Source organism: Hoplias malabaricus, chromosome 16 (assembly GCF_029633855.1).
Source record: "Hoplias malabaricus isolate fHopMal1 chromosome 16, fHopMal1.hap1, whole genome shotgun sequence".
Classification (NCBI taxonomy): domain Eukaryota; kingdom Metazoa; phylum Chordata; class Actinopteri; order Characiformes; family Erythrinidae; genus Hoplias; species Hoplias malabaricus.
In genome coordinates, this window is record NC_089815.1 from 25,435,084 (window position 1) to 25,457,677 (window position 22,594).

The following is a 22,594-nucleotide window of genomic DNA, read 5'->3' on the forward strand; positions in this document are numbered from 1 at the left end:
GTTTTATTTTAAAATGGAGCCTCCACACTGTAGAATTACCCAGTGAATAAGTAAATAACCCCAGATTAAAGCTGACATTGTCTTTTATTAAAAGGTTCATTCTTAAAATCTCCTGGAGTACAAATATACAGCATTTATGTCACTGTCTGTACTCAAAAGTGTCCATAGGTGTGAGTGTGTGAATGAAAGTGTGTGTGGTATGTGTGTCGCCATGCATAGGACTGGCGCCCCCTTCAGGGTGTGATCATGCCTTGCACCCAGTGATTCTGGGAAGGCTCTGGAACCACTGCGACCCTGAACTGGATAAGAGATGTCTAATTACTTAAAATTTGACTAAATATTGATCATGGATTTGTTGACAACGGTTTTCTCAGGTTTCTAAATTTGATTCCAAGCCATGCATTGTTTTAGCGTTCATGCATATTTGATTAAACCCCAGTCTTTGAACCTGAACACTTCCAGTAAACATTCTGTTTACAAATACAGTATGAGGTGAAAGCAACTTTTACTAAACTGATAGTAACATCATAGAAAAAAAACTGCATTATCCAGCCTTATGATTATAACAACAAAGTGATTCTAAATCATAAATTTACAAAGATTGTTTTCCTTCCTTCTCAGCAAATGGACTGTTCAGTGCAAGATTCAAATGGTTAATGAGTCAGTGACACAGGCTACTGGAAAGTTCAAAATAGTTTGTTTATATTTACAATGTAAACAAAACAATTCTGTTAATAAACGTATACTTATATATCAAATTTAATGTAAACAAATGGCTTTAAAATTGATGACGATTATTTGTATATGGTATTTTGGATATTTTCCTGGACGCCCTCCTCCAGACACACCACTGCCATACTGGTCAGTTTGGTTAATGAATGTGTTGCATGTAGTTCCAGTGTTGGTTATATTACAGAAAGCAAATGCACTCAGCATAGTTGAATATATGTAGAATTAATGTCCACACCTACTGCATTTCCACATATATCAGCAAAAAAAATGATAACTTCATAAACCTCATTTGATAGACATGCCTCTTACACTGTTGACACTTTGATCGATATCACTGTTCACCTCCATCTCTGATTTGAAGGTGATGCAGAGATGGGACTGATGATTAAAGAGACTGCACGGTTGTACAAACACAAAGACACACAAAACAATACCAAGCTCAAAAAGGGATTGACAATAGTTTAGGACCAAATGGGGGTATGCACTTAGGTGGGGAGACCAGTCCATCAATGATTTTCAGTCTTGGCATATTTTTCGACGAGCTGGAATTTGAACAGGGCAAATATCTTTGATACTTTTTTGTGGCCATGAGAGTTTGCCCGTCACTACGAATGGACATTGTATATTTGCTGTGGTATATGTGTAGTAACCCAAGTTTAAGGTGTTTCTTAAGTTAGAAGAACAAAGCACAGTGCTGAATAGCTCAGAGTTTATAAATCAGGTGGGAAAATAAAGGCCTCAGCAGCAGTTTCTGCATCACCTTCTTCCTCCTCTGGTATAGGCTCCTCCCATGTAAAAACATCTGAGTTGTTATCATGCTGCATTATGGATGGTTGTGGTTCTCCCTCCATTTCCCATGGACATAGTGCATCACATCGAGTCAGAGGCCGAACAGCCCTTGCCCCTTGTGGAGTGTGGGCGTTTGCATCCACAGATAGTGACAGATCTGATGTCCTCATATCAGTGACACTTTGATCAGTGTTTTCGTCTTCTTTTGCTTGTGTTTCAGGGGCTGATTCCCAATGATAAATACCTGCACTAACACTTTCTTGCATATCTGACTTTCTTGGGTACTCTACTTCCTGAGGACACACATCTGCTTGAGTACTGTCTTGACTCTGAGATGGTTTTAGTGACTGTTCTGTTTCTTTGGAGCAAATATCAACGCCAAGACTCTCTTGTTTCTGGATTTGCTTTTCTGGCTTACTTGCCTCCCATGGACAAACATCAGACTGAAGACTAGCTTGTTTTTTGCATGATTTCTCTGGCTGGTTAGTTCCTGTCTCACTAGTTTCCCAAGGACAGACCTCTGAACAAACATCCTCCTGTCTTTTGACTGACTCACAAGATTCCCAAGGACAAACTTCGGCTTGTACACTTTCTTGCTTAATGACTGATTTCTCTGGTTCAGTGGCTATGGCATTGTCATTTTCTTCTAACCTTTCAGACTCCTCTGCCTCCCATGGGCACACATCTGCTTTCTTACTTGTACACACTTGCACCGTTAGTCCTACAGATTCTTGGTTTGGATACCCAGATGCCCTCTCAGACTCTGTCAAAGTATGCGGAGGCTCAGAGTATTCCCAAGGACAGGTTTCTGCTGTGCTTGTCAGTTGTTCTGTAAGCCGATGTGGTGCTTCTGTAGTTCTACTGGCTACAACTTCTCTTAGTTGTTCTTCAGTGTCAGGTTTTGGTTTCTCTTCTGATTCCCATGGGCATACAGTAGAACGAACACGGTCTTGTCCTTGGGCATTTGTGACATCAGATTGCTTCTCAGGGAAGTCCCATGGACATGCCTCTGCAGTAATGGTGTGCTGTTTAGTTAAAGAATGTGTTGTGGAAGCTGTGCTTTTCTTAGCTGCTTCAGTTTTCTGCGTTTTGTCTAGGTCTTTCGCAGTTGCGGCCTCTGATTCCCAAGGACACACGTTGGCACGGGTGCTTTCTTGAGGTTTGTCTACTTCGTTTGATTCCCAGGGACAAACATCTGTCCGAACTGTGTCTTGTTGCACTGACCCTTGTCCATTTGATGCAGTTTCCCTTGTGTTTGCGTTTACATAGATAAGACTTTCAGATGGTTTTTGTTCTTCAGAATGTGATTTGGCAGATTCAAGTTTAATCTGAGAGGGACTAGTGTTTGGTACATCCCAAGGGCACACCTCAGCCTTTATACTGCTCCTACGTTCTTCTTCTTTAGATTTTTGACCAATACTGGATGCTTCTTCTGAGGCTTCCCATGGACAAATTCTCAATAGGTCTTTTTTCTCTGTTGTAATTTGTGATTGTTTGCTATCTACTTCCCAGGGACAAACATCAGCATGTGTACCCTTTTGTGGGTCTGGTTCCTTCATTTCCCAGGGGCAAACATCAGCAATACTGCTTTGGTTATACTGATGTGGAGCCTCCCATGGACAGATTTCTGCCTTGGGAACACTTAGTGAAGGTCTTTTGGAAGCGCTTTGGAACAATGACATTTTGTTACTCTCAGTACTGAGGGTCAGAGACAGTCTGTGCTTGCTGCCCTGCTTTAGTATTATATTTTCATAGGGACTTTGTTTCTTCATCTTCATTACTATCTCTGACTCCCATGAACACACATGAGTTGGAACACTGGTTTTGGGGCTCCTCTCTGGGGAATCATATGATGATAGTCTTATTGCATCTTGTTTCACAAGGCAAGGTTTTGTTTCAATAGTGGTCATAGCTCTTCTTGGTGTTTGTGGTGTCCTCCTTCCTGAACTTGCCACACTTCCTGGAGTCAGTTTCATCGATGTAGCGTGGACCTGCGGTGACATATCTTCTTTACTGCAATTTTCATTTCTACCTTTATTTTTCCCGCTCCCTTTTCCAGGCACCAAGCCCCGAGCCAAGAGAAGGCTTTGAGTAGCTGAACGGAAAGAGAAACCACGGTGGTCCTTTGGCTTGGCAAAGGCATGTGGTGATCCTGGAGCACTGGAGGAGATTGGAGGTTTTGGCCTTGGAGAGTCTACATCTGAGTCCATCACATTCCCTGCCTCTGTCACAGGAGGAGGAGGGGGAGGCAAAGCTTCCCAGGGACATACGTAGAGTCGTTTTGGTGATGATGCAGACTCAGGTGCTGGGGGTTGTTCCTGAGAGAGAGAATATGTGACATGTTTTTGGTTTGACAGGTTTTTGCCTGCAGGCAGCTCCTCTTCAACTTCCCAGGGGCAGATCTCAGCCTTGTCAAATGACAGACAAAGCAAGGCATTTGAGGTTTGCTCCTTTATTGAGCCTTGTGGCCGATGAACCTTTTCTCCTGGGCTTGCTTTGGCAGCAAGGGATGCATCCTCCATACTTCTTGTAGGACAAATAGGATAATGATCTCTGTGCTTTTCTGTGAAACTCAGAGACTTCTGGAACCGGGTAGAGACAGGCTGAAGGAGATTATTGTCCACTGCAAGATTGTGAGCACTGGCTGACTTGCAAATAAGTAAAGCTGTGTCAATGGACTCTGCCTCAGAGATATGTGACGACCTCTTGTCCATGGAGTTTCTCATGGAGGATTTCCGAGAACAGTTCTCTGGGACATATTCATAGGCACTAAGGGACTTGCGCATCTTTGGAGATGGCATCCTTGCCGTCTCATTCTTAATACTTGCACTGTCTGGAGTTGACATGAAAGCTCCAGACCACTTCCGTGTTCCTACAGCCCCCACAAAGTCCTTGTCCTCACGACTGCACTGCCGACTCAGGCTTTCTGGGATCTCAGCAATGCGCTTAATAAGAGAGCGGCCGAGTGTAAGCCGAGAGCTGCGTTTCTTCTGCAGGTGTGGGTTGTTGTTTGTCATCTTTTTGGTTTTGTGGACTTCCAACTGTGCATAAAGTTTCTTCAACTCATCCTAGTGCCAAAGTAAATGGTGCAAAAAGAGGGGATTCAAATAAGTATGAGTTTGAGGGAGCACATGGAAAGGTGTTTATGACTATTGCTGAGAGAACACAACACTCAAAGATTTTGGGAGTAACAGGGAGAGGTAGAAACTGAGGAAAAAGGGAGAAGAGGTCATTCAATGTTTAGGTCACAAGTGAAATGATTAAAGAAGATTAACACACTTTATCAAATTTTTAAAAATTTGTTTTATATTAGAAAATATTAATAAAGTGTTAGTAAATTAGTTATTTAGGAAGGGTTTAGTCTTAAATTATGGTTAGTTTATTGTTTGTTGGGCATAGAAACTGTATAATTATATCTGCATTTTCTGGAAACAATTATATACTTTGGACACAATAATTAGCTGTATATGTATATATAGTTTTTGGCAGTTGTCTTTAAACACCCATTCATTATTAGCAGCAGTTAGTTTAGAAACTGACTCTTGACATGTATGCAGATATTATCATACTGTGAGCCTTAGAAAGGTTGTTAGGGGCTGCTAGCAAGGCTGCATGGGGGTAAAAGAATTTACCCGGATGTCATCAGGGTCCAGGCTGTGGTCACTCCAGCAGGCAGATGTAAAACTGCTGTTGAGGTATGAGCATGAACGCCTCAGGTCCACCTCATCCTCATAAACCTCTGCCGCAATCTCCTCCTTCACAGGTCGAGAAATGTGGAGGAACTGTAACAGTGGTAAATGCGTTCTGAACATTTGTTTGTAAGGAATTGTAATCTGTTATTATGAACTGGACCCTGGCGTACGCACAAAACAGAACCATTCTTTTAACAACAGAGAAGTACCTTAGGAATGAACAGCAGACCCAAGGTTACAGTGATTGTGACATGAGTATGAGTGAAGAACAACAAGAGCATCCAGTCAGGATGAAGCCATGGCCTTGAAAATCTGGTTGGAAATGTAAACAGACACAAAGATAAAATGAAAGCAGGTCATTTGCGAATCAACTTGTAATGACTTCCCTTATCATTTTCATTGCTTTTTTGCAAATATATGCTCATTCTAATATTCACGACAGAAAAACAGAAATTACCCATCACTTGGAATGGAGATTTAAAGCATATTGATTTAGCTGGGAATGTTAGAATGACACTGACTACTTGCCTGAGAAAATGAAACATGGCGGAAAAGATGAGCTCATTGTGGATGGCGATGCCCATGTAGCGAGGCTCGTGGAACGCAGAGGGCACGGCCTTCACTGCATTACAAAGGAAACTGCCCCAGCATAAGAACAGCAGCTCAGCTGAGAAATAAAGAACCCAGCTGTCACTTTGACATGGAGCCATTATTTGATGTGATGTTTGCTAGTTGTGTACTTTAGGCCATGGATTGTTAGTTTGCGACTCATATCTAATCATTTCAAATGACACTTTTGAAATAAGCTTGAAAATCCACTGGATTAGTCTTCATCAGTTATATATTCAATCACTTGATGGCTCCTCTCTGCAAAACAGTGTATTCTGGCTGTCAGATGCTGCATCGGCCAGTGTTATTTGTCAAGAAATGAAAACATAAGGAAATCATAGGTTCGTAATCTAGGACATTTCACCCACCCACAGCCATCATGTAATCCCAGCGGTCCAGGTCACACACACTGAAGCCCTGCCCATTTGAGGTGGTGGATGTGATCAGCAGAGGAACGTTGCGGTCTCGGTTTTGTAGGACCCCCATAGTCCAAGCGCAAAGAAACCAACTCACGGTCAGCACCATCACTCCCAACATCTTCAGCACAGTGATACTAGACATGTAGGGCACTCTCTGCGCTGTTCGTGAAAGGAATACTCTCAGCACCCTGGAAACATAAATGATATCCAGATTAACAGCCAAAAGGTAATATGAAAGGTAAGTGAAAAAAATGATACTGTTGTGCAGTTTAAATAATGAGATTGAACACCTCCAGAACCAAGAGTTAATCCCAGCCCATTTGGTTTATTTAAATATTATGCTTATGATATTGTATTAAAAGTATTGCTAAAGTGACATCAGTGACAGAACTGTGCAGATCTCATGAGTGTACAGTTGTGTTGATTTCTATATGAGAAGCCTAATAAATATTTTAGCTTCCCTCAGCAATGAGCTTTAATTCTGTTGTTGATTTCATGGGTAGTAGGGCCTGTGGCTGCCTGAGTGGGTGCTGGGTTTAGTTTTATTGTTCCAGTGTTCAGCAGGAGAGAAGGGTGATGGTCAGGTGAGCTTGAAGAGATTAAGGATGGGATGGGCTGAACACACCGATACATTTTCAGCATCAAGGTTCCATAAACGATGGCAAAGCCGAGCAGACGAACCCAGCGCAGTAGGATGCAGCGAAATGTGCTGGGTTTGAAATATAATATGAAGACCTACAAACAGAGACATATAGACAAAGTTTATACAATAATACTTACTACTTTTATATCATTTAAAGCACTATCTTAAAGTCTATCTGGATAAACTATATAGAGTACTGTGCAAACAATGAGTACCCTTCATATATTAAATTTCTAGTCTAAATATTCATTCATTCATTATCTGTAAGTGCTTATCCAGTTCAGGGTCAAGGTGGGTCCAGAGCCTACCTGGAATCATTGGGCGCAAGGCGGGAATACACCCTGGAGGGGGCGCCAGTCCTCCACAGGGCAACACACACTCTGGTGGGAGGAAACCAGAGTACCTGGCTGAAACCCACGCAGACAGTCGCCTGGAGTGGGAATCGAACCCACCACCTCCAGGTCCCTGGAGCTGTGTAACTGCGACACTACCTGCTGCGCCACAGTGCCACCCTTAGTCTATATATGAATAATTTTAATAAGATATTTAGAGCTTTCAGGGAGCTGTTACTGAAAATAAACCTTTGCTAATCAAGCAAAGAACCAACTGACTTCTAAGACTTTGCAGGTATGGAACTCTAAAATTCCATGTATCATTTAAAAATCAAATACCATTTTTCTGAATAGAGTGGGGGTGGCACGGTGTTGCAGCAGGTAGTGTCACACAGCTCCAGGGGCCTGGAGGTTGTGGGTTTGATTCCCGCTCCGGGTGACTGCCTGTGAGGAGTTGGTGTGTTCTCCCCGTGTCCGCGTGGGTTTCCTCCGGGTGCTCCGGTTTCCTCCCACGGTCCAAAAATACACGTTGCAGGTGGATTGGCGACTCAAAAGTGTCCGTAGGTGTGAGTGTGTGTGTGTGTCTGTGTTGCCCTGTGAAGTACTGGCGCCCCCTCCAGGGTGTATTCCCGCCTTGCGCCCAATGATTCCAGGTAGGCTCTGGACCCACCGCGACCCTGAATTGGATAATTGGTTACAGATAATGAATGAATGAATAGAGTGGAAGTTGTATTAATGGTTGGGCATGCTAAATACTGAGTGACTTGTATAGCTTGTATTCATGAATGTTATGACTTTGCACAGTACTTTACTTAGTTCCCTTCAGTGACTTAATATTAAAACCCTACTCTGAATGTTTCAGCAGATCGATAAACCCATCATTCTGTGTTTTGCCTCATGATGAATGTGCCCTGAGTTGAGAACATTTTTGATATCAATTAAATCCCTGTACAGATAATGGGTCCCCACAGCTGGGGTAGGATTAAAAGCAGGTGAGGGCTTTAGAGAAAATAGATTAAGTTCTGCACTTTAAAGTATAGCCACTTCAAAACATTCTAAACTCAAACATTTTGCAAATGTCTAACTTCTAATGTGAAATCATGTTTTCCAGAATGTAAGCTACAACACACACCATAATAAAATTCTATAATAAAAATTATACAGTTGATACAACTAAGGTCAAACCTCCCAGTACATATTCCAGCTGAAAGAGGTGGTGGACAATAAATATAATAGTAACTTTAGGCTGTGCAATGCTTCATACATTCTCTTCCCCAGCAATTCTGCCTTTGCACTCATTATGAAATAATCCTAGATTTCATCTCAAACTCACTGGGAAGTAAAGAAGCAGAGATCCAAACAGTATCATCTCCAGCAGCATGAGACCAGACGCTCGGATCCGCTGACACACACAAGTGGACAGTAGGGAGGAGAGGGAGACAGGGGAGAGGACACAGAGGCAGAGAAAGGCAGGATGAAGGATTAATTAAAGCCATCTACAGCATAAGTAATGAGAAAGTGAGGTCAACATAGCTATTATTGCTGCATATTTATAGAGCTGTTAAACATTTAAAGATTAATACTGGATGAAACATTGTCTTCTGTGGGTATTCCTGTGCTGTATCATATCATATAAACAACATCCCATTCTGTGGTCAGGCCCTCTTTTATGCATGGCCATATGTAATGGGACTAATGAATCAAAGTAGCACAACAAATGATCTATCCATGCTCTGTCCATAGTTGTTTTTGCCTGAAGTAACTTGTATGAGGGCGTGGGGTCAAACAGAACCTAATGAGAACCTGGAGCGTACTTCAAATTTAGAGCATGTTATTATTTTCAAATTGCCTTAATTAATATATTCATGTGAAGGTCACATTGTTGAAAGTTATACCTAATAAAATAAATTACACGGACTGATCAGCTTTATCTTATAATAAGACATACTGCATTATCCTGGATAACTGATTGGTTTGATGAAGATGAATATAACATCAATCATACGCTACGGCCTTTCACTGGCACCACCTAACTAATCTATAAGACCTGCTTCTATGGCAAAAGAACAAACTAGAAGCCCAGAATGAAGATGTGATGTTCTGAGGTTTGGCTGAATTTATGATTTCTCCATAAATGACAACTACTTGAGTACTTTAAGTTCTTGGAAGCCATATTTCGTTTCATATATTTAGACAACAACTAAGGTTAAAAAAACAAACTATTGCTATTTTTATGACACTATGTAGAAAGAAAATAAATACTCAGAATAACAGTTAAAGCTGGCAAAGACTTTCTCTAAAATGCCTTGTTTTCTGTTTGCAACAACAGCATCATATCGGTTCTACATAAACCTCCCCTCTTAATGGTCATGGAATTGTATTTTGAGCTAAACAGCTTATATGACTGGGAACTATGGACTCCGGGATACACTCAGATGGCAGGACAGTATGAAAACAATGAAATGGCAACAAGACCATTGGCCAGCTAAGATAAGATTACACTAATACAAGCAGTCTGACATAAATACTAATGTAGATATAATGAAGGCATCTGCCCAAGGGTTAGCAAAATCATGTATTGTGTTTTGTGGATAGGAAAGACAGAAAAGGAACTACATTCTCTGTTCTATGATTTTAACACTACGATAAAACAAAAACAAAATTCTACAGCAACATTATTTAAACAGTTATTAAAATTAAGGCTAAAGTAGAGTTCCTTTCACGGCAGGAAATATTCATACTAAAATCAAAGCAGAAAAGTCAGATTTTTTATCATAGGTTCAGAAAAAGTAGAGTTCAGTGTAATTGCATTATTCGACCACAGAGGTCTCCAAATCCCCAAACTGTATAGTGCTACTTTTAGGTCCCAATGAGAACATCTACAGTCCGTCTGATGTAAATTTGCCCTATCGCAGTCTACATTAAAGAGAGGTATCAGGTCTGCTATGAATGGCCTCTTTCCAGGACTCACCCTGGTCCTGCGGCACTGATATGCCCGTAGCATGCTGATGAGCACGAGAGCCATGAAGAGCCCCTGAACAGCCAACACTGCAGCTCTCAGGAGCCAGTCTTCTTGGACCAAACAAGGTGAGCCATCCTTACACTGTTTACAGCCAGGCCAACAGGGCAGGCACATGGGCAGGTTCGGGTAACACACCCGGGTCCCATTCCCACCATCTGCCACTGTTTCACAGAATCAAAGTGGGTAAGATTCAGATGAGCAAATGTTATATTAGCAGACATTATTACATTGAAACATGATTTTATTGTCATTCAGATTGGACAAATGATCTTCCTGCCCCTTAGCTTGCTTCTCTAAACGTTAGTCTACAGCTCTCCCTAGTAGAGGTTAAGCAATGAAAATAATGAACAGACATGCTCTTGACCAACTCTAAATGAACAGACTGCTCGTGATCAGCTCTTCACTTTCATAACTACACAAGATTATAAATATTCATTCAGACCTCATTAGATAAGGTCAGCTGATAGCTAATTGTCCACCAGGCTGCTTCAGTAATGTTTAGATACAGGCTTCGGATCCAGAATTTTACAGAATGGCACATGGTAAAACTATTTCTACTTATAAAGCAAATTACAAAGTTCTTGCATTGAACAATATTACAGCTGGTAAATCTCCCTGATATTAGAACTGTATCTGATCATAAGCAAAATTTGTTATGTTATATTCTCTTACACTCATACTATACCACAAAATATTACTCATAACCCAGGGTGGACCAATGAGGTACATGTGTCTAAGGCCATGGACAGTGTGTGGGCAGTGTTTTCAAAAAAAGCAGCAGTGCTTCTGCTTCTGACCTGGTCATACCAGTGCACCAACAGGTTAGTCTCATTGCAGTGCTGAGAATGACCAACCAGCCAATTATCCCTGCTTTGCAGTTGTCTTGTGGTGGTCCTGAGCACCGAATAACAGGCTAAGTAGGGGCTAAGAAAATATACAGGGCAACAGGTGGACATCTGTAACTACAAAGTGCAACTGCTGGGTCCTTGAGCGGACATTGAATATAGAAAGAAGGTTATTGTAATATTATATCTGATCAGTGTATATACATTAAGAGTGTCTCACATTTAATTTATTTGTGTGTGAAAAGCCACACTCTTAGACTGTCTGTTGAATAGCATTTTCAACTTGTTTTGTAGTGACTCTAAGCAAAGTCGGTTACAGTAAAGACTTTGACTGGGATTGTTTTCGGATCAGCTCTAGTACTGCTTTGCCAGAGTAAAGGACACCTCTTGGGGATTTTGCAAATGATCATGTTTTACAAGTGAAACTTACCTTGGCCCTTGTTTTCTGGTGGTGGACTGTAGTATCCCTCTTTACAACGGCAGCAGTACTGGCCCAGGCGAAAGCCCTGCCTGGGAATTGGGTCACACTGGGTAGAGGACAGGAGGTGGGGGGAGAGAAGAAGAAGAAAGGATTGGGTGAGAGAGAAGGGTGATTTTGGGGAGTTGGGAAAACCATAAACAAATGTTAAGACTTTTTCAGCTGAATTTGTCAGCCTTCACTGATGAATTATTGACCATTTTTGTACATGGAAAACCACAGTCTTAATGGCTTTCAGATCAATGACCAGCCGCCTCCAGCCCCTGAGTGTGTGAGCAGTTTAACAATTCTTGGCTGAGAGATTAAGCCTGGAAAGAGGCACTCAGAGGCCAGATTGCAGTTCATGCCCACAGAGGACTGTGTGTGTGTGTGTTTGAGTGCTCTCTCTCATTAATTACATGAGCAGACTTTCATCAGCACTCCCTCAGTTAGAGTCGTTTGACCCACTCATCAGAAAAGCTGTGAGTTAATCTAAGTTAAAACGTAAATGGATGGGTAATGCCTATTGAAAGAGCTTTATCATTTTTCCACAACCCCCCCCCCACACACACACACACACACACACACAACTCTCACATACACACAAACACAAACCCACACAGCACATGGTCAATTAATCTAGGTTTTAATCAAATATGTAGAAAGTTTTTTGTTGGACATCCACCACTGTGGTCCCCCAGTGGATTTGCTGTTGTTAAGCTCACTGTGCTCCCTTACTCCTTAACAATGCACCAATAATTTTAGCTAGTTATCTGCTTGATTTGTTATTATTATTTTTATTTAAAGTTGCATTAAACCTTCTTGGGTGAAAACAGCAACAGACCGCAGAAGCCACATCTAAAATCAGCTCGTTCCCTTGTGTTAACTCTCTTGTGCATACAATTATGATGCAAAGATGACACACAGCTGTGCAACTGAGTAGGCAACAGTCTAACTACACCCTTACAAATAAAGGTTGCTAAATGGATTATGGCTTCAGTGCAGCGTATTATACATTTGAATAGTCATAGGACATCCACTATGTGGAAACTATATAAAATATGAAAAGGATATCATTTATACCAGTACACTGTATTTTGCAGAAGTTACATTTGGTATATTATATATTCTATATAGTGGCGGCACGGTGGTGCAGCAGGTAGTGTCACACAGCTCCAGGGACCTGGAGGTTGTAGGTTCGATTCCTGCTCCGGGTGATTGTCTGTGAGGAGTTTGGTGTGTTCTCCCCGTGTCCGCGTGGATTTCCTTTGTGTGCTCTGGTTTCCTCCCACAGTCCAAAAACACATGTTGGTAGGTGGATTGGTGACTCAAAAGTGTCTGTAGGTGTGAATGTGTGTGTGTGTGTCTGCGTTGCCCTGTGAAGGACTGGCGCCCCCTCCAGGGTGTATTCCTGCCTTGGGCCCAATGATTCCAGGACCCACCGTGACCCTGAACTGGATAAGCGCTTACAGACAATGAATGAATATTCTATATATATCTGAGTTTTAACTATCCACCCACAAGTTCACCCTCAAGTCACCCCTAGGCACACTTTTCCACCAAGCTTTGTGAAAGAAAATCCATACATGCATCTTGCCAGACATGTAAAGCCAGACACTACATCTTTATTCAAGTGATGAAACATCATTGGGCAGCTCAATGCAACTGGAGGAGAACGCCATCTACTAACCCTGTTACAGAAGTATCATGATCACATTAATTATGGCTGTGTATTAAAAAAGGATGTAATTCCTATATGATTTACCAGATTTTGGATGTAAGCAGTTCATGTTATTATTATTATTATTATTTAGCTAATTTGATGGGTGACTGTCTGTGAGGAGTGTGGTGTGTTCTCCCTGTGTCTGCGTGGGTTTCCTCCGGGTGACTGTCTGTGAGGAGTGTGGTGTGTTCTCTCTGTGTCTGTGTGGGTTTCCTCCGGGTGACTGTCTATGAGGAGTGTGGTGTGTTCTCCCCGTGTCTGCGTGGGTTTCCCCCGGGTGACTGTCTGTGAGGAGTGTGGTGTGTTCTCCCTGTGTCTGTGTGGGTTTCCTTCAGGTGACTGTCTGTGAGGAGTGTGGTGTGTTCTCCCTGTGTCTGCGTGGGTTTCCTCCGGGTGACTGTCTGTGAGGAGTGTGGTGTGTTCTCCCTGTGTCTGCGTGGGTTTCGGTGATTCCGGGTAGGCTTTGGATCCACCGCGACCCTGAACTGGATAAGCAGTTACAGCCAATGAATGAATTAATTAACTATAAAACATACACCCTGCTAGGAAGGGCAGTGAGGAAATTTTAGGTGACTTTTTGTTTTGTTTTGTCTGTTCCTCCCAACCAGATGAGTGGTGTGCAGGGAAAAAGGATGTCAACATCACTGGATTAATGCCATAATCCCCCCGATCATCCCTGTACCACCCAGCACAAAGATCTTTAAATAGAAGGTCTGGATGAGAGAGAGAGGATGGTGGCAGACGGGGGAGGGATGAAAGAGGGCTTGGGTGAGAGAGACAGAGAGACAGAGACAGACAGACAGAGAGAGAGTGCAAGAGCACATGATGAGAGAGCGAGAGAGAGGTGTCATGGCGAGAAATCTGTTAGAGAGAGAGAAAGAGAGAAAGTCAAAGTGAGCGCCATGCACAACACGATGAAGTATGGACGTATGGTGGCAGATGAGAATCTACCGGCAAGAGAGCACTTGCAAAGTGTGTCATGAACCAAATCAAGATGATTTTCCCCCTGCAGGGCACTCCAGGTTACTGGTTCACAGCTTAGTCGATTCATCATGATGTTGCACAAGAGTGTTATTGGTGCCATCTGTTTAACACTATGCATTATAAACCAGTTTAGAAAACATTGCTCAAGTGTTGCTTTTAGGTTTTTGAACGGTGAGAGCTAAAGGTAGATGTTGGAGTAAGGCCCTAATTCACAGACATGGTTAGAGACGGGAGAATCAGATTTCAGTCTGCTGGAGAACCTCTTCTGAAATATTGTAAACTAGTGGTGTTTCTTGCTAAAGTCAGTATTAGCAATCGTTAATATTAAATTACCATTTATGACTAGTGTTAGGAGAGTAGTGTTAGGAGTCTTGCCCAAGGACTTGTATTGGTATAGGTTAGGCTAATTGCTCTTTGCCCCCTCACAGAATGTAACAGGCTGATTTAAATAGGTTCTGTGAGTTTGAACTGAATGAAGACAGCTGTAAATTTACCTCCATGCTGGTACGGTTACACTGATGTGTGTCAGCAAACCACACATTTCCACTGGCACACTGGTCCACATCAAAGCCCTGAATGTTCACATCCACACGGACAACACCTCTGACAACAGAACAGAATGCAGCAGAAAGCCAGGTTTTGAATGATAGGCAGCTATAAAAACAGTTAACTAATTCAAATGAAGTCTAAAACTGTGACCAAGGAGCAAATCAAAAGAACAAGACACACTTACAGGGGTTGGACAATGAAACTGAAACACCTGGTTTTAGACCACAGTAATTTATTGGTAAGGTGTAGGGCCTTCTTTTACGGCCAATACAGCGTCAATTCGTCTTGGGAATGACATATACAAGTCCTGCACAGTGGTCAGAGGGATTTTAAGCCATTCTTCTTGCAGGATAGTGGCCAGGTCACTACGTGATGCTGGTGGAGGAAAACGTTTCCTGACTCGCTCCTCCAAAACACCTCAAAGTGGCTCAATAATATTTAGATCTGGTGACTGTGCAGGCCATGGGAGATGTTCAACTTCACTTTCATGTTCATCAAACCAATCTTTCACCAGTCTTGCTGTGTGTATTGGTGCATAGTCAATGTTTGAACCACTGGATGCACATGGTCTTACTGGTGCAATGTGCAATTAATGAAGATTGGACACCAGGCTGTCCAATTTAGCCATGAAACCTCCCACACTAAAATGACAGGTGTTTCAGTTTCATTGTCTAACCCCTGTATATACTACATAAAGTGTAAATAACTCTTAAAATAAATAGAACTCTACATTTTAATACATTTGTATACATAATAATAGATTTCAGCTTTTTTAATATAAACTAAGTCATTCAGTTGTTCTCACACAGCTTGGAGCATCTCCATTGAAAAACATAAAATGAAGTGGGACACTATGAAGCAGCAGCTCCTGAACTGATGGCTATCATGCTAAATGTCAAGCATGGTTTAGAGTATAAAGGGTATATAAAGCCCTCCATGCATAAGGCTGTAAAGCAGCGGAACTGCATTCTCTGGAGTGATGGAGCACCATCCAACAAGTTGGAGTAGCATTTGTGATCCACCCAAGATCATTATCCCAGTTCACTCATATGTATACTTCTATATATAAACATAATTTTTAACACATTATTTCGAAGCTGCAAATCCCCAGAGCCCAAGGCTTTTTACTTTTACAAAGCCTCAAAGCAATGTTTTAAGGTATAGGATTTGCATCTTCCAGGTTACAAATCATTAGTAGAAGTATTGTGTTAGAACAATGAATGAAGTATAGATTTTCCTAAAACAGAAAGTAATGGTATAGTAATGTGTAGAAGTCTAAAGTCTACCTTCATATACTTTTATATATGTTTTTTATATACTTTTTTAGGTTTTCTGTTTCCATCAAGTACAAATGATTTGTTTTCCAAATTATATGCCTTAGGAGATTCAATATGAGATTATCCACTTGTATAATATATAAACTTTATTCTATTTCAAATGGAGATCAATTCCACTGCCAAAAATCATGGTGAATACACAAATATGGGATATTATTGATCATATTTATCTTCTTGTCCCTCAGATATGTAATAATTCAAATACTGAATAAAATTCGCAATGCATTAGGTGGCTAGTTTATATTTACCTCATTTAAATATCTTATATTTAGTATGTAAACAAGATGTGATACTGTTATTATTTGTATATTATATGGGATGACAAACCTGGATAAACATAAACGAATCAGTATCACAGGCCACTACAGTCCGAGTGAAAGCTTACTGACCTGAACTCTGGGTTAAGGTCTGGTTTAAGTCCGTAAAAGGGCACGGACAGAGTGAGGAGCCACCCAGGCAAGAACCGTCCATTCTCACACTCCAGGAACGGAGCCTCGCCCCAGCGCAGTCCACTGCTGTTGGTTACGTAGCTGTCCCCACGCGCCCACTTGGGTGTGTCCAGGGTGCTGAGGTCATTGAGCAGGACGCGTTTAGACAGGCCAGGGAGGGGGGTGCTGCTGGATTTCAAAGAGGTGAACCAGCTGTGACCAGGACCAGGGGCTGGAGAGATAAGTCTCTCCCAGGCCAGTGTCAGGTCCTGCATATAGAGGTGAGATGACATTTTTAAAATTATTAACCGAATACAACACCTTTTCCAAACTATATATTTGTGTATATATCAGTCCTCCCATGATAAAAACCATGAACTACATTATTTCCTTAGAATATACTCACTCCAAATCACGCTAGAAACACTAAATCATAATCACAAAACTTAATTGAATTGATATAAAACATATTATGTTCCCAGTGGTAACCAAACACAGTGATATGCAAAATATCTGTACAGTGTTTCACTGATGTCACTGATCAAATTTTCTAAAAAATATTACAGTTTTTTGCACATTATAGTGAATAATTCCTTTTAATTTATGGAGTGGGCGGCACGGTGGTGCAGCAGGTAGTGTCGCAGGCACACAGCCCCAGGGGCCTGGAAGTTGTTGGTTCGATTCCCGCTCCGGGTGACTGTCTGTGAGGAGTTGGTGTGTTCTCCCCATGTCCGTGTGGGTTTCCTCCGGGTGCACCGGTTTCCTCCCACAGTCCAAGAACACACGATGGCAGGTGAATTGATGACTCAAAAGTGTGAGTGTGTGTGTGTCTGTGTTGCCCTGTGAAGGACTGGCGCCCCCTCCAGGGTGTATTCCCGCCTTGCGCCCAATGATTCCAGGTAGGCTCTGGACCCACTGCGACCCTGAACTGGATAAGGGTTACAGATAATGAATGAATGAATTTATTGAGTTAAATATAATGAGAAATAAACCTCAAAATGTGCATATTACAGTGATATTCCATAACATTTGCATAGGCCACATTTTAGGATACATGTCATTCATTCATTCATTATCTGTTACCCGTATCCAGTTCAGGGTCGCGGTGGGTCCAGAGCCTACCTGGAATCATTGGGCGCAAGGCGGGAATACACCCTGGAGGGGGCGCCAGTCCTTCACAGAGCAGGATTCATGTCAACTTTTGCAAATAAATTATACTTAAAATCTGCAGGTGTGCCCTGTGAAGGACTGGCATCCCCTCCAGGGTGTATTCCCGCCTTGCGCCCGATGATTCCAGGTAGGCTCTGGACCCACCGCGACCCTAAATTGGATAAGCGGTTACAGATAATGGATGGATGGATGGATCTGCAGGTGTTTTGATGCATTTAAAAAAAATCAATATGAAATATCATTCGGCCAGTGCACACAAAACTTTTGCACAGTTTGTACACAAATTTATTTTCATGCAAGTTGTAGTTACTGGTTATTAGCTGCAAAATAATAAGTGTTACTTATTATTAACAATAACAAGAAGGTTCCTACCTGCAAGTAGATTTCCTGTGAGGGGCTCCTGGAGGCACGGAGCACCAGCTGAGGCTGAGGTGCTGTGGGATCAGCATCAAAGGTTAGCAGAGCTCGTCTGATGAGCCCGGGCCTGTCACCTTCAAGCATAGCCCTCACCAGCGCATGGTACCACTCAATGTCCTCCCTCACACTGGTCTCCCGCAGCTCACTGGCCTGAAAGATCAGGTTGAGGAAGTTGGCGGCGTTGGTAAGAGATGCTGCTGCCTGCCGGAGCAGGGGCTGGAGGTCTGGCGGGACAGGGCCACGCTGGGAGCCCAGTGTGAAGGGCCGGCGGCAACTGGAAGTTCTCAAGACAGAGGCATCGCCGGTGTAGAGGTAATTCTCAGGCACAGACCAGTTTTCTTCTTCTTCCTCTTCTTCTTCTCCTTCCTCTTCCACTGTTAACATTAGGCTTGGCCCAGCACTGGGGCCTACTGGCTCTTCTTCTTCTGAACTTGTGTTGTAGATGGATGGAGTGGGTTCCAGGCTATTGGTGTTAAAGCTGGACCTGATTTGACCAGATACCATGAAAAGCCAAAGAAAAGGAAGGAGAAGAAGAAGTAGTGTGGCATGGAAGCCCATTTTCATGGAGCTCCAGATCTGTTGGTGTGTCCTCTTATGGAATCGCACCTGTGCCCAGCATCCCAGCCAGATATGATGAAACAGGAACGTCCTTGTCCAGGAGCTGCTCTGCCCACCGTTCTCCCTGGGGTTGCTCTTGGAAGGTGCTTTGGAAAGCTGCAGCAGGTGTCCGTGGTGACGGCAGGAGAGGTGGCAGCCGTTCTTCACTGTTGTTACTGTATCTCCCTGGCACGATCCCACGTCCTGCTGCCACAGATGTAAATCAGTAAAACAGGCATTGTTGATAAGCCAGCTGTCCTTGCCAGCACTGTGTGAATCAATGAGTTTCCCACTGCGACAAGCCTAATCTTACTCTCTGAGAGATGAAGCCAGCCAGAGATTACGCAGTCTGCACCTTCCAGAGCTTCTGTGACAACAGGGGAGCCGAGAAAGAACCAAGAGCCCAGAGTGTGTATGAGAGACAGGGATGTAGAGGCAGAGGCAAGGGAGGTGTGGAAGAGGGCAGCATGTGCGAGTCTTCCCGTCTCTCTCATCCCTTGCTCTTCATTTGATCTGCGGCTCCTCTGCAAAGCCTCTGTCACTTGCTCATGCTCTCTCTCTCTCTCTGTCTCTCGCTCTTACCCCACCCTCTCTCTCTCTCTCTCTCGCTCTCTCTCTCTCACTCTATCTATATCTCGCTTACCCTCAAATATGACAACCTCTGTGATAGGCACTCAGAGTTGTGGGGGTGATGAGAGTGACACATCTGTTAATGTTAGAATTGCAGAGTACAGTGTGTGTGTGTGTGTGTGTGTGTGTGTGTGTGTGTGTGTGTGTGTGTGTGTGTGTTTGTGTAGATAGGATGATGGATGACTGGAATGGAGGTTAATCCTCTCTATTTGGGCATACAGCACAATCTCGCCGCTCTCTGGATTAACCCGCCACTCTCCTGTGGGGTCAGAGAGTAAGTGAGTGGTCTTTTATGGTCTTTTAGTGTGTCACTGCTGATGTGTGTATGAGTATTAATCTGATTGGTGTGTTGATGTGTATTTGTAAGTGTGCAGCTAGAATCTACTTCTGAACCGTATGACATACACACATAAAAGGAGAAACATTGAAAGTCATATGTTGTTCTCCTTTAACGCCAAGGTGGAAAAACAAAACAAATAAAAACTACACCACTGTTCTTATGAAGGAGGGGAAAGAGGAAAGAGTGGAGAGAGGGGCAATCTATAGAGAGAGAGAGAGAGAGAGGGAGAGAGAGAGAGAGAGAGTGTCCGTATTTTCTTATGAATCAAGCAGTCATACTGGGTGATGCAGGCAAATCCTTGTTTTGGTGCCATGGCAACAGGGTTCTGAGAATTCAACATCCATTCCTGTGGGTCCCCACCCCCACCAAGACTGCGGAGCATGTAGCAGTGATATCTGCGTGTTTAGGTGTACTTGTTTATATTTCGGGGGGAAAATACAAGAGCCCAAACACTCATGATAAAACATTTACAGTACATACAGGGCATGTAAACCACAGTGTCTGTAGCAAAAAAAAAAAACCTAAGCAGCTTCCACCTGACTTTACACACAAGGAAAACGATCATCAATAAACCTACAGATGATCTGAAAACTAGAGCCCTTGACATTTGAGAACAGCTAAAACTCTTTATATTTATCGTGCAGACCTAAAGGCTGTTGCACAAGTATTAAAGATATTGGCAGATTCCAGTCTGTGGAAGAAAGTACGATGTCTAGTCAAAAAAAAAAAATCTTGGCTTATCACAGGCGCCTCTACAGAATGGGGCTTAATCCTTTGTTTGCAGCGACACCGTGTGACGGAGCGAGAGAATGCAGAATGCGAGGGGCGCTTGGAATAAATCAGAGACGCTAACACAAGCGTAGGTACATTTACCAAGGCCCATATGAAGACAAAACTCAGTATTGGCACATGTTTAGAATTATTTTGTAAGAGCGATGAAGAAGACAGTATGTGGGAACTGAATTAATAAATGGCTAACGTGGGAAAACACAACTAAATCACAGAGGTAAAAATATAGTGTTACACTTGTGTTTACATGCACCTGCCTCCAGTAGATTATTGTAGCCTAGTTTAACTGCCCTTTCTGTGCTCCAATTTAAATAATTTCGACCACTGTATATGTATATGAATGTAATTTCAACGGAAAATAAACATTTAGCCATGTTTGCATTAATCAAGTCTTTGCCTCATCCTGAAATGAACTGCATTGAAAAAATCGCCTCATGTCTTTTATTCATGAATCACGACACACAGCACCGCGCTTCGTAAACAACAGGCCGTCATCAAAATAACAACAGGACATCTGACATCTACGAATAAACCCTCTCCATCCACGGTCAGCGCGCAGTCTTAGCCCGAGCGGACCGACACCGACCACGGGCAGTTCGCGGAAGTGAGCGCGCGGGTGGGGCCTTACGGTTGTTTTTCCCACCCGTATTCTGACCCCAATGTCCCGCCCCCTGCGCTGATTGGCTAACGGGTCAGTCTCAATGAGAGCTTGCGTTGCTTAGCTAATCACAACACAGAACACAGCACACCTTATCTACCTGCCAGCCAATCAGAGCTCGTGCTGACAGGGGTGCTGAAATATAGTTTAAATAGGACACTGACCGAGTTAGATTCAATGGATAGAATTCATAATTTCTATCCATTTCTACCCCCCGCCCACCACTACAAGACTTTAGTTATCAGCCTATTCTTTTTTTGATTTTCAGGACCTGACACATAGAGTATATTGCCAAATGTATTCGCTCATCTGCCTTCACACTCTTATGAATTTTAGTGATATCCCATTCCATAGGGCCATAGGGTTTAACATGATGTCTGCTCAACATTTGCAGCTATAGCAGCTGCAGCTCTTCTGGGAAGGCTTTCCACAAGGTTTAGGAATGTGTTTATGGGAATTTTTGACATTGATGTTGGACAAGAACCCCTGGCACACAGCCTTCGCTCGAATTCATCCCAAAGGTGTTTTATTGTGTTGAGGTCAGGACTCAGGTTAATCAAGTCTAAGCCAGTCTTCCACACCAAACTCGCTCATCCACGTCTCTAAGGACCTTGCTTTGTGCACTGGTGCACAGTCCTGTTGGAACAGGAAGGAGCCATCCCCAAACTGTTCCCACAAAGTTGAGAGCTTGAAACTGTCCAAAATCTCTTGGTAGGGTGAAGCATTAAAAGTTCCTTTCACTGGAACTAAGGGCCAAGCCCAACTCCTGAAATACAAACCCACATCATAACACCCCCTCCACCAAACATCAAAGTAAAACATTATTAAAAACACACTTTACACTTGGCACAATGTGGTCAGTCAAGTACTGTTCTCCTGGCAACCGCCAAACCCAGACTCGTCCATCAGATCACCAGCTGATGTAATCCTTGGTTGCAGCTGCTCTGCCATGGAAACCCATTCCATTATGCTCTCTTCGCACTGTTTTTGAGCTAATCTGAAGACCACATGAAGTTTGGAGGTCTGTAGCGATTGACCCTGCAGAAAGTTGGTGACATCTGTGCTCTATGCCCCTTAGCATCATCCAGTGACCACACTCTGTCATTTTATGTAGCTTACCACTTTGTGGCTGAGTTGCTGTTGTTCCCAGTGGCTTCCACTTTGTTATAATACCACTGACAGTTGACTGTGGAATATTTTGTAGTGAGGAAATTTCACAACTGGACTTGTTGCACAGGTGACATCCTATCAGGGTACCATGCTGGAATTCACTGAGCTCCTTTGAGCAACCCATTCCTTCACAAATGTTTGCAGTCTGCATGCCATGAAAACAATTAGAACACTTGAATTCAATTATTTGGATGGGTGAATGAATATGTTCAGCAAAATAGCGTATGTGAACTTCATTATCTTGATCCTTATCTTGATGACT

The 22,594-nt window shown here is 42.8% G+C and overlaps 1 protein-coding gene across 1 annotated transcript; it reads right to left on the bottom strand.

Annotated features, from left to right (window-relative positions):
• Positions 1 to 6: 6 nt before the first annotated feature.
• gpr179 (G protein-coupled receptor 179) lies at positions 7 to 19,239 on the bottom strand. Its single transcript, XM_066647056.1, has 13 exons — positions 19,039 to 19,239; positions 18,104 to 18,952; positions 16,523 to 16,830; positions 14,742 to 14,850; positions 11,514 to 11,610; positions 10,188 to 10,399; positions 8,550 to 8,618; positions 6,867 to 6,976; positions 6,191 to 6,429; positions 5,742 to 5,880; positions 5,423 to 5,525; positions 5,154 to 5,303; positions 7 to 4,589 (listed from the first exon to the last, which is right to left on the bottom strand). The coding sequence occupies exons 1-13, from the start codon at positions 19,237 to 19,239 to the stop codon at positions 1,443 to 1,445; spliced, it is 5,733 nt and encodes a 1,910-aa protein (XP_066503153.1). The 3' UTR covers positions 7 to 1,442.
• Positions 19,240 to 22,594: the final 3,355 nt, after the last annotated feature.

Excerpts from the sequence above, each read along its gene's own strand:
- gpr179 (XM_066647056.1), bottom strand. The coding sequence starts at position 19,239 with ATGAGAGAGACGGGAAGACTCGCACATGCTGCCCTCTTCCACACCTCC. Across the intron at positions 11,611-14,741 it reads GTAACCGTACCAGCATGGAG|TGTGACCCAATTCCCAGGCA; the intron begins GTAAATTTACAG and ends TCCTCTACCCAG. Across the intron at positions 8,619-10,187 it reads ATCAGTGCCGCAGGACCAGG|CGGATCCGAGCGTCTGGTCT; the intron begins GTGAGTCCTGGA and ends TGTGTGTGTCAG.